The sequence below is a fragment of the Sceloporus undulatus genome, chromosome 4 (genome assembly GCF_019175285.1).
Source record: "Sceloporus undulatus isolate JIND9_A2432 ecotype Alabama chromosome 4, SceUnd_v1.1, whole genome shotgun sequence".
Lineage (NCBI taxonomy): Eukaryota > Metazoa > Chordata > Lepidosauria > Squamata > Phrynosomatidae > Sceloporus > Sceloporus undulatus.
In genome coordinates, this window is record NC_056525.1 from 94,730,619 (window position 1) to 94,743,572 (window position 12,954).

The 12,954-nt window shown below is 39.9% G+C and overlaps 1 protein-coding gene across 1 annotated transcript in view; it reads left to right on the top strand.

Annotated features, from left to right (window-relative positions):
• The window catches only part of LOC121928795 (serine/threonine-protein kinase TNNI3K-like), a 206,469-nt gene that overhangs the window by 144,074 nt on the left and 49,441 nt on the right, over positions 1 to 12,954 (top strand). Inside the window, 3 exon segments of the mRNA XM_042464007.1 lie at positions 4,638 to 4,690; positions 6,805 to 6,857; positions 8,926 to 9,058. Coding sequence (XP_042319941.1) covers positions 4,638 to 4,690; positions 6,805 to 6,857; positions 8,926 to 9,058 — 239 coding nt within the window.

Genomic DNA, 12,954 nt, shown 5'->3' on the forward strand with positions numbered 1-12,954 from the left:
CTCTCTGTACTTAGACTCTGATTGAGATGAAAACTGATTTATTGATTGATGCTATGACTTGCCATTTTCCCAAGGAACAGCACTCAAGGTTGGCCTACCATATTAAGACCAAATAAAACAAGTACAATCAAAACAAAAACATATTAAAAGCACAGATAAAGACACACCAATGGAAGAAGGAGAGTGTATCTACTTTCACAGCACCCTGCTAACTACACAAATAAGAGGGTCTTTTCTTGCTGGTAGAAAGATAACAGACAGGGATTTCCTCCCTTGTTATGAAGTGATACAGCCAGGAGAAGATTGACACAAAAACCTTCTCTCACATCCTCACTGAATGTGTCATCTAGGTTGCATCTACACTGCAGAAATAACCCAGTTTAACACATCTTTAGCTTCCATGGCTCAGTGCTATGTAATTCTGGGAACTGTAGTTTGGTCCCACTAAACTGCAGTTCCCAGAAGTCCACAACATTGAGCCATGGCAGTTAAAGTGGTGTCAGACTGGATTATTTCTGCAGTGCAGATGGTAAGTAGGAGTGGTGGACCTGAAAGAAGGCCTTCCCATGAAAGTATAAATGTCTGAGCAGGTCCATGTCTGAGAAAGCAGTCTTTCAAATAGCTTGAACCCAAGATATTTGGTATATCTCCCACCTTACAATACAGTGTACAATTCTAAGTGCTCTGCCTTATCTATTTGGAAAAAAAATAGATAATAAAACTGAAGAATGAAGAGAATGGGACATTTAATTGGGGACTGGAGCAAGTTCATTAAGAAACAAAGATGTAAGAAACTGGGACTTTGTACAGAAAAAGATAACGGTGGAAGTTTTTAAAACATTGTAGGCAGAGTCAGGTGAAATGTAGAATTGTATTCTCTCTTACACCTTCTCTCATAGAGTCACCCAATTAAAGTGATTGGCAGTATTATTATGGCAGCATTATTATTATTATTTTGAGTTAATAAAAGAGAAATAGTTTTCATGCAATACTTTATTCACTTACAGGGAAATATCTATATTAGGACTTGCAATGGGGAGGAGGGGACATGGACTCCTCTGGATATTGTTGAATTTAAACTCCCACCATCCCTAGGCAGTATAGCCACAGGAAAGAATGATGGGAGAAGTGGTTTAGCAACATCTGAAACACCATACATTACACTTGTCTCTACCTTAGTGGCCCTGAGCCCTGATGGTGCAGAATTGCAGCCACAAGGTTGTGAGTTCGATCCTGGTCACTCCAAAGTTGACTCAGTCTTCCATCTTTTCATAGGTCAGTAAAATGAGTGCCCAATTTGGTGGGGGCAATTACCTTACAGATTGGAAACTGCTTAGAGAGTGCTGAGTTCAGTGATAAGCAGTATAGAAATGTACATGCTATCACTTAGAGATGCTGGAGGAGCAGGATACTATTTGCAGAACTACTGAAATACTTTCTGGTCTTTCTCCTGTTTTGACTGGTTTCATGTTAGGCAGATGCATACAGAAACTAATGTGATGAAATTAAAAATGATGCCTAATTATCCCAGCATAGTTAACCCTTGGAATGCTTCCAGATGGACCAGGAGTAATTCTTCTTCAATCATACAGGTTAATCACTTTCTGTAGTATATCATAAAATGATACTCCTTCACTAGATACCTTTTTTTCTCACCATGGCAGACTGGCACTGCCTTAGAGAGAGGGGGATTACATTGGAGCTAGGAGAAATTATACAAGATCAGTGATAAAAGTTGATTTTTTAAAAATAAAAATAACTTCATTTAGCAAAGTGTTCTTGGGGGCCGGGGGGGGGGGGCGATGTTCACTGGATGCCACCTGAATGTTGTGACCAGAATATTGGTGTCATCTTCTTCTGGAAATACTGTCTATCAGATATAAAGAGTAGAATCTTTGCTCAATTTAAATGTCTGTGCTATGCCAAGCTGGCCATCCAATTAACAGAGAACGGAGTAAACAGAATGTGTGATCAAGGACAAGGCAAGATCTGAAGTCAGAAGGTCTTGAAGAACAGCGTTCAGGAAGCAGTCACACATAAAAGAGAAAAAGCGAGATGCAGAAAAAACATAGCTGGGAGTTAAGAGTAATGAGGGAAAACAACACCCTCATCAAAAGCAGCAAGCAAGATAGATATCAGAACCATCAAACAACTTCCAAATGGCAAAGGTGCCATTTCAGGGGTCTGCAGTTCTGAGAGGCAGGGGGAGAAAGAGGGGCAAGATTCACAAGAGTGCAAGGCCTGCTTGGCTACAGATTGAATATTACAGTACATCATTTAAAAGTATTTTTACAGGATTTGTTTCTGAGGCTCCAGAACAACTGTATAGACAACCACTCCTAAGGGAAAATTACATGTAGTCTAAAACAAGATGTCCCCTTACACTCAGAAAAAAGCAGCTTTGTTTCTTGATCACATGCCTTAAACAGATCAAAAACAACTACACACTGTAATCAGCAACTGACTCACAACAGGGTCTGGAAATGTGTGCTGTGTAAGAAAGGAAACAAAGGAAGGGAAGAGCTAGGAATAACCCATGCCCTGTCTGCATGGACCTGAATACTCCGTGGGCAGCCCAGAGTATACTGGCCTCATAGCTGTCCTGACCTGCCCCATTACCTGGCTTCCTGTTCCTGCATTGTGGCAACCACCTACATGGGTGTCCTACTGAGCCACTTGGTACATCTGCCACAACCATGGGTTGCTTGCTTCTGAGGTTAGAATGAGGTGCCCAGCAACAATCACATGGCCAGGTACCTCATTCTGACCATAGAGCGAGTGTCTCACGGTGGCAGCAACAGATATGTCAGGCTGCTCAGCAGGACAGCAGTGCAGAATGAGCAGGACAACACCAGAACAGAAAGGAATGGGCCTGTTGACCCAATCAGACAGGGGCCCAGATGTATTCAAGATACCAGCCCATATCATTTGAAATCAGGTTGTGGCCATATTTTCTCTAAGTCCTGAGGACTTATCAAACATTTTGGCTAAAATAACAGTATCTCTGTATAAAATAACACACGAGTCTCAAACAGAATACATGCAAGATGAGCAAAGAGACTTTGAGACTCCTTCTTTTTCACATAAATTATGTTGACACTAAGTAGAAGTGGAAATTAACATGCTCTCCAACCTGCCAACATCCTATGCAATTAAAGGCAAAGTGAGGCAATGGCAGAAGGTGAAGGAAGGTGAAGCATTGTTCTCTGATAATTTCATTTTCAAAGAAATCAACAAATATTTTAGCCACCCCCCCCACAAGAAAATGTTTGAAAGCTACACAGTTTTTGAAGACTTTCAGCACTTCAGGACTTACTCTGTGCAAAATCTGCACGTAGGGTTTTTTCCCAGTGAAAACAGCATTTCTGTACAGAAAATAATATTTCTGTATAGTTTCTGGGCTAAAAATGCTGTTTCTTGTGCAGATAATGCTGGATTTTGTACAGAATAAGTCTCTAACTGTGAATGAGTCTCTAAGTCTGAAAATTCTCATCAGTTGAGGATTCTCCTTGTTAGTGTTCCCCAATATTAGGGAAGCACATTTTTCAACCATTTAAAAATATTTTCCATTTCTCCAGAACAAACACCCAATAATCCCCAAATCATGGCCTCTTGCAAAATTGAATTTTGGTTAAGGACATTGCTTTGCACCAAAGAGATCTGAAGATGGGGGCAAAATAGCCCAGCAAACAGGCACACAGCTCTCTAACTACTATCTTCAACTGCTACCTAACCATCCTAAATAGGAGAGGCCCACTTTCAACTTCACATCCTAAACTACATTCTTTGTAGAGAATGAAATTAGTGAAGGATTCCATCACTAAATGGCCAAATTCATTCTCAAAAACAATTCTCACTGGGGGTTTAATTATGAGATGATTGTAAAAATGATCTCATCATGAACAGAAAAGAATCATGTAAATCCTTCTAAAGGCTACAAGCTTTCTTATGCAAAGCAGAAAGGGAACAAAATCAGACGAATGTGCGAGGATACGTCTGTCAAATTAAATCAAGTCTTCAGACAGAAATTAGTCTTGTGAGATCAGTCCAAAATACCCTTCTCCTTATAAAGCTCTTATAGTTGCTGGCAATAGTCTGCTCACAGCTGGATTCCATGGGCCTTTTCCTCCATTCGTTTATGCCATTGTAAAATAGGAGAGGCCCACTTTAGCTGAGTGGAGCTGAACTGAGAGGATAATCAAGACTTCTGATTTTATTGAAAGGTTATCACTGGGTTCAGTCCCAAATGTCATAATCTTCATTCCTTCTAGGTAATGCTGCCACATAATTAATAAACCTGTTACCGATGATCTTCCACTAATTAGGAGCTGTACTTTTTTCTACTACTAATTAGAGAATGACTCTGACATTTGGACTTACTAAACTGTCAAGATGTCTCCATTTTGGGAGAAAAAAATTGAACTGTAATTTTCTAGTAATAATAATAATGGTAGGACCCAGCTAAAGGCTACTTGACTAAAAATAAGACTCTGATTAGGTATGGTGTTAAAAGAGCACAGGAAACAGGCCTGAGCTGCTGACGATATTTCACAATAATCTGATGCTATTATACAATCTGTTGGATGGGCAAGAATAGAAAGAGGCTTCATCCAAAAACTTTTTTTTCCCCTCCACAGTCACAATATTCTCCTGTATGAAGATGGCCATGCAGTTGTTGCTGATTTTGGAGGTAAACATTTTTTAAAAAGTCACTTCTTTCTTTTGCCATCTTTTAGGGCTAATGTAACAGGGAAGGTGATAGAATTAAAACACACAATACAGACTGATGACAGAATGATGATAAAGTGAAAGCAAGAAAATATCTTGCTTTCTACAGTTCAACTGATGTCTTGCCAAAAATTAATTAGTAAAGTGCAAGATATATTTTGCTTTACTCCCTTATACAAAGTGTGGTACAGATTACTTACTGTGGTATGTGTGTGTGTATACAAAAGTTTTATCAATCATTTTTTACACATTATGTTATAGATATTAATATAGATATAGTGAGCTCGCACCATACGCAGGCTTCACTTATGCAGCTTTCAGCATACGCTGAAACCACGGGAGAATTTTATCAATGGCACATGCACCATCTAGCGCCGCAAGCACGCACTCCATTATTTTAAATGTGGTGCAAGCATATGCAATTTTCTCCTTACATGAGGGGGGGAGGGGTCCAGAATGGATCCCCCATGTAAAGGAAGGGAGAACTATAGATAGATACATTTTGTTATATCATTGGTTGTATTTGTGTTTTATTATATGTTAGCCTTGTTTGGTTAGCTTCCTATTGGTCAGTTACAATGTTCTAAGTTAATGTTACAGTTCCATCCCACCAATGAGCATTGTGTGAGTATGAGGAACAGAAGTGAGGGAGGGGATCACAATTCTTAGGCACACAATCACTCCCTGGCAGGAGGGACTGGTCACATTATCCAGTGGTGTCTCGTTCACCAGTGCAATAGAAGCTGGCTGACTTTTAAGGTGGGTTTCAGAGCCTGAGACAGAGCGTAGTTACAGGAGCATAGCTACAGCTCTGTTGCAGGATCTCACTTATTGTTTACAAGAAGAACACTTTTTCAGGGGGCTTCTGTGAGTGTGACTCTATTTCTAAACAAGCCCACTAAAGGTGGAGGTGTGGCATACGGCCTATAGGTTACTCATTGCCAACACTATTCTATAAGGCAGTGGTTCCCAACCTGTGGGTTGGGACCCCTTTGGGGGTCGAATGACCCTTTCATGGGGGTCGCCTAAGACCATTGGAAAACACGTTTTTAATTACAGTTATGAAGTAGCATCAAAAATAATTTCATGGGTTTGGGTCACCACAACATGAGGAACTGTATTAAAGGGTCATGGCATTAGGAAGGTTGGGAACCACTGCTATAAGGAATAGGGATGTTAATATTTGACTGGTTCATACTTACAAACAAAGCTGAATAATCTCCACAATGTTCTCCCAGCTACACAGATTTTTTAAAACTGTTCTACATGGTATCACACTGGCAAACTATTTTGGTTACACAGTGAATCCAGGTGTCCCTGCACTGAAGCAAATTTTAAAAACCTACCCTTTGCTCCGAAGCTTCCAAAATCCAGAAGCATTCTAGAGTGATGCTGGGTGGCTGACTACACATGCCTTCTCCTTTGCCACTACCACCATGAGTCAGTCCCTCTGAGTTCACACCAAGGTGGCCAGATATGGGATCTATGCTTGGCACCATATTTTCAGTGTCAGAGGGAGGGAATTGTGGCAGCAGATGGCACAGTGGGACACATCTGTAGACATCTGCCTGGCATTGCTCCACAGTGCCCAGGTAACAGGGAAAACAGCTTCTGGGCCAGAATGTTCTGGCCACAGCAGACCCAACCATGGTTGCTAAGATCCCCATACACCACCATCAATCATTTTCCAGCACCAATTACCTGGGGAGTGGGAAAGGAAAAAGATATGTGATGACACAGCAGTGCTCCCCTTTCATATATCATGCTTGTATTTTTAAAATCATCTAGGGCTAGGACACCAATATTGGTGTGTTCAGACTATATGAAGTACAACTGAAATCCTCAAATACAGATATTTGTGATCTTAACGCCTATAAATGTATGCTATATTTGGAAAAAAAAACATTATAATTTGTCACACTTCCTGTTGTTGTTTTTGATTTTATTTTAAGGCAACTTATAAATATGCAAGCTGTTCTGGTTCTTGCCCTCTTTAAAAAAAACGTACTTATACTCAGTGTTATTTAAATTATTCTAACCTGCCCCCCCCCCTCTCTCTTTCTTTCTTTCTACCAGAATCCAGATTTCTCCAGTCCCTGGATGAAGACAACATGACAAAGCAACCTGGGGTTTGTTTTTTCATATTATTATTATTATTATTAATTCACCTCTTGTTGCACAAAATTACTATCAAATTTGTGTGAAAACCCAGTCTAGAAGCAAGTAATATGATTAGGATTTTCTTTTGCTAGACTAAATGCTATAGTATAATGATAGTCTATGCCATTTTTTCCTTTTGTATATCAATTTTTGTTAGATGGCTTGAGATCAATGAAGATTAGTGGGTACAAAATGTTCTCCCTGCATTGTGCTCAGAAATGAATTTCTAGCCTGCTTTGGTAATCAGCATTAGTGTTTGCTTCTTATATTAGCTCTTGTAGTTCAGAATCATCTTGTGCCTATTGATGGGTGAGCTCCTCCACCCTGCTTGCATTGTAATGGGATCAATTAGCTTTTGTGATGAATTCTCAGAAAAAACTGTTGTTTTTCTCTTGAGAAATTGGCACCCCACCCTCTTTTCTCAAATTTATCCTCACAAAGCAAGGAGGAAAAGCAGTCACTGGCAATGGGGATGTTTGCAGTGGTGGAGATTGTAGAAGGCTCATCCTTACTGCCTGGAAAATCTAGAGCATCCCCAAGAGCTTCCCCTGCAAGGGAATGGTAACTCCCCATGCACCCTGGTCCAATTCCTTGAAGTAAGGGGCAGTGGAAACCTACCTTTCAATGTATCCCTGGCCATCAGATTTCAGGTTGAAGCTTTCTCCAGCCATCCTCTCTACCACCAGTTGCATTTCTGCCTAATGCAGAACATTGTAATACTACATTTTTACATTTCTGTCTAGACATGCTTATCATCCCACTATAGTTACACTGGTGCAATAAATTGACTAAAGAGTCTATGCACATCCCACAGTTCTCAATATGAACTAGGTAGTAGAGTTCATAGGCAATTTTGAACTGGTGGGTTGAATATTAGTAGGCAGAGATTGGCTTGTGTGCTATCACATATCTGAATATAGAGAAGGGGAATGCCTGAGGAACATCCAGTTCTGGCAAAGAAGTGTTTATGGATGCTGCAAAAATAGAGCAGTTTGATACTGCTTTTACTGCCATGGCTCAATGCTATGGAATTCTGGGATTTGTAGTTTTTTGAGATATTTAGCCTTCCCTATCAGAGAATTCTGGTGCCCTACCAAACTACATATCCCAGAATTAAATAGCATTGAGCCATGGAAGTTAAAGTGTTGCCAAAGTGCTTTATTTCTGCAACATGGCAGCAGCCTGTGTAACCAGAATGGAACAAATAATGGCCCCCAGTGCCTACCAGAGTGGCGGCTTTGTACCAGGCCCCTCGGGCCAGCACTGGGACACTGCTCAGACTCTGAGTAGCCACTTGGAGTCCCTGACCATATGGTGACCTGTCACAAATCTTGCACCAGATCATGATCAAAATTGCAAGAGATGAAATCATATGAGGTTTCGAACATGATTTCATGGGCCTATATAGGCTCAGGCATGTAGAAGCCAGCCATTATAGAAAATTTAAATGACAGCACCCAGTATTCATTTTTTTTATTACTGCCATCCATCTCCACAGCAAAACTTGGAGACTATGGTCAATCTCTCAATCGGTTTCACCACTGGTCATACTTAGATGAGGGAAACTGGGAGTTGTTATCCAAACAAATTATGATTTCCAAGTTCTTTTCCACTACCACAGGACAGATATGGAAGAAGAAAAATCATTCCTATATTGATCCAGTATTACTAGTATCCTATATATTTCTCACAGAGAGGATAGCAAAGCTGTTCAAATGTCCATGATGAGAGAGTCATATTTCAAAACTTTACTTCCTTCTCTCAGACTAGGAGCAAGTGCAATGTAAAGTGTCCTGTTTTTATGCAAATAATGAATGTAGCCAAAAATACAATAAAATACTTGGCAATTTGTTTCATAGATTTAAGCTTAAATAAGAAAACAAGCTGATCCCTATTTTTTCTCTCATATTAATTGAATTATTTTGTTAGCATACTGGCAGAAAGCAAACAGATATAAAAATGGGGAAAGGAATGTGATCCCATGTGAAGAAACAAAACATACAGTTATTGCATTATTGATGTTGTCTTGATGTACAGAACTTGCGCTGGATGGCCCCTGAAGTATTCACACAGTGTACTCGATACACTATAAAAGCTGATGTATTCAGCTATGCTCTGTGTCTGTGGGAACTGTTAACAGGGGAAATTCCATTTGCTCACCTCAAACCAGGTAAGATGCAAAGAAATTTATCTTCTCTCTGATAAACAGTAAAATAGTCACTTTGCATAATATTAATTCAAACATTTTCACTGAATACATATTTATTATAATTGTTTTGGGGGGAAATGTAGAGTTCAGATTTCACACTAAATAGAAATCTGATGTATTGAAGTCAGCCACAGCACTCACTGAAATCAAAACTTCAGCTAGTAGAAAGAATTATGCAAGCAACTGAAGAGCCAACACTGAGTTGTACCCTTAGGTACTTCTTCCAAACTAAGCTCATTGGATGCGTGACATGTTTCAGGGCTACAGGAATTTTAATGTCTTTTTGTCTTTCTGTCTAAAAGATATGCATACGTGGTTGAAAAAGTATAATAAAACACCAGTGGATCACAATTTTGTCATCAAAGCAACTAAACTCTGGAAGTCAACGAAGTTCTGATCATCTTTCCCAGAGCTGGCCCTACCATTAGGAAGACTGGGTCAGATTTAGGGTGTCAAGTAAAAGGAGCAATTTGTTAGTAAGTTAGGGCCTCAACAGACTGGCATAAAGAGCCAGCCTTGGGGTGGAGTGGGAGTATGGCATCTGCACGCAGGCCACCTGGATGCTGCCCCCACACCACCCGAATGACCAGACAGTGGGCAGCATCACACCACATCTTTGGCACAACACTTACATGCACTGCACCGAAAAAGGGCAAAAAAGGTACCGCAGTAGTGCCTAGGGCACCCTTTTTGCACCACAGAAAGGTGAGATCAGGGCCATGGCATGCGGTTGCTATGGCCCTGATCCAGTCTGTACAGCTCCATAGTGCCTGAAAAGCACTAGATCCCATCTGATATTTGATACTAAGCAGGGTCAGCCCTGGTTAGTATTTGGGTGAGAGATTGCCAATGAATACCATGTACTGTAGACTATATTTTAGAGGAAGAAACTGAAAAACCACCTCTGAGTATTCCTTGCCTAAGAAAACCCTAAGAAATTCATAAGGTATCTCCACACATGAGCCAACAAGAGATCTAATCTTCATGGGAGAGCTTTCTCTTGGTTCCACCACCTTCACAGGCATGGTTGGCGAGGATGCAAAAAGAGCCTTCTCAGTGGCTGCTTCCAGATAGTGGAACTCCTTTCCCATGGCGGGGTCTGGTTAGCCCCCTTCCTCCTCTCTTTCCACTGGTAGGTTAAGACTTTTTTAGTTAGGCAGGTGTTTAACTGATTTTACTCATATCACAGTAAGGTATTCAAAGTGATATACTCTGTTTTTACTTAGTATATTTTAATTATGTGTTTTAAAGTGGGTGCTTTTAATAGAACTTAAACTTAACTTTTTTAAAAAAAACTTCTACAATAGTATATTCTTAGCTAGACTTTTATTTAAAATTTTGTATGCCTCTTTGGGTGCCTTGGCATAGTATAAATTGAACAAATGAATGAATCAATGAATGAATTTTCTGTTCCATTAGGAAAGCAAAATCTGTTTGGGCTAGACCTTATCTTTCCTAGGTAGATGTAACAGCTAGACACTTGATGCTGGGAAGTCTTCAGCTCCAAAGTTGTACATGGAACAGGTATATCCAATGCACCAGAAAACTGCTCCATTCTAGATTTGGAAGGCCATCTAATCTACCATCACCCTGCTCCAAAACCATCAGGAATGTGAAAAGCATAGTGATATATGTCAGTACAGAACATAGTTATAGTTAGAGTTATAGCTGAATTTTATTTGATTTTTTTAGAAAAGGGGGGGGGGTTCATTTGCAATTGGAACAGGATTTTGGCTGGGGATGCAAATTCCTTTACTGTTTCAGAGATACTAAGATGGTATGTATCACTGAAATCTTCCTGTCACACATCCTCTGAAACTGGGGAAGACCCCACAGTAGCTGAAGAAGTGATGTCATGAGTGCTGACGTGATGGAAGGGACTTAAAGAGGGACATAGGTGGTGCAGTAATATGCTGGTAGCTCCCATGATATCGTAGTGGTGAATCTGTGCCAGTACAAATTTAAAAGGATCTGTCCAAGATGCTGAAGGCCATCCCCAAAATGTTTTCAGTACCTTTTTCAAGTTCAGACTATACCCAGAACAGATTTATTTCTGCACTGTGATGGATGCCTCCAGCTCCCACTGAATAGGAGAGGCATTGTTGGGGGTAGCGGGGGGAGAAAGAAAGCTCCTAAAGACAATAGTGTCTCCTTTTCCCCTCTGCCTTTTTACTTCCACCTATTGAAAGTTTTTGCAGGTTCCTTCTTCTTGTTATTAATCACCAAGTCCTTTAACAGGGCCAGCTTCTTTCCAAATACCAAAAAGCTTGCAGACTGAAGAATTCCCCTGAACTTTCCTGTTCTAAGCATGAATCCATTGATTCTCACTAATTAGTTCCACTTGTCTTGTGCAACAGCCATCCATTCCATTTCTCCATTTGAGACAGCCGAGGAGGGTGCTTAGCTTTTCAAAGTCATTATTCCACTGGTGCATTTAAAGTTATATATTTATTGACTCTGTGTTCTCATACTTTGTTGGTGAACGGAGGAAAAATTCCCCTCTTCCCATTCCTCCTGAGAACTTATTAGATCCAAATTCACATTTTTTCAGCCATTTCTTGAATTATGATCATTTTACTAGTCCAGTGCTTTGGCTTTCTTTTCTTTTTTTAATGAAATGTGCTATTACATTTTCTTTTCTTGGAGCCTTTGCTGGATATTATACCACTAATCTCAATAAGATAACATTGAAGTTTATGTTCCGAAGTGTTTATTTTTCAAAGGACATTTGTATTGTATTCTTAAGTGTTTTCTTTGTTTCATTTCTTTCTGGTCATGAAGATAAAATATTGTAAAGGGAGATTAATCGGATAGCAGAGAGATGCAATTTAATGTCTATCGGACCCTTAAAGAAGAGACCTGAATTGTTCTGACAGAAATAGCTTCAGTGCCCATGTGTTTTTGAACTATTGCCTAAAAATCTGCAAAAAAATATCTGGGACTGCCAGAAGCATGACTAAAGCAGAGGCCTAAATAAAAAACATAAAATGTCTGTATTTTCACAGGCTATATACATTTGCGTGGACCTCTTCCAGGTCAAACTAAATCATTGTACACTATGAGTGATCAAGCCTGGGTCTGCATGAAGTGAAAATCCAGGTGATCACACTTACCTTTAGAGGGTGAGCCTTCTGAGTCATGACATACTGTACATGAAACTCCAACAAACTGCCCCATACAGAACTTTCCTTACCTTAGATTGAATGGAAGAATGTGTTCTGGGCCTTCAAGACCTTCTTTCAGCACCACCAGAAGCTTGACAGCACACACTGCACCACAACAGCTGCCATTCTGGGCTACCAGAGATGATTGTTCTTGATCATTTGGGGGAAATTTGGAATGAGTTTCTGACTGTTTCAGGGAGCTCCCCAAAACTACTTTCACAGTGTTTAAAAGTGTTAATAGCATTTGGAGGCAAAAAAACAAATGCTGTATTAGGGCAATGGAACCCAAATGGCAGTATAGACCCACCCTCAGTAGCCCAAGTCAAAGTATTCCCAGCACTGCCCCTTTGCTGTTAATCCCAGCTACTAAACCCTCATATGATTTGTATTCTTTTCTTTTCATTGTGTTGATCTAGTTTTAAAAAATTTAAAGTTTAGGGCCCTTCAAAATGTTTCTAGAAGCAAGGGGAAACTGCTTTCATTTCTTAAAGACCTGTATGTAAGGCTTCCAAGATATAAAGAGTAACCACGGAATACTTTTTGATCCTAAATTGTAGTCAACATTTGAAAAGAAATGTAACTAGCTAGAGCATTAAGACATGAAGAATTTTTCAACATTTTAAAATAATGGGGACAGATGGGAAGGTGGAAAACACGCATATTAAAAAGAATTAAAGAGCAAATAGGTAGTGT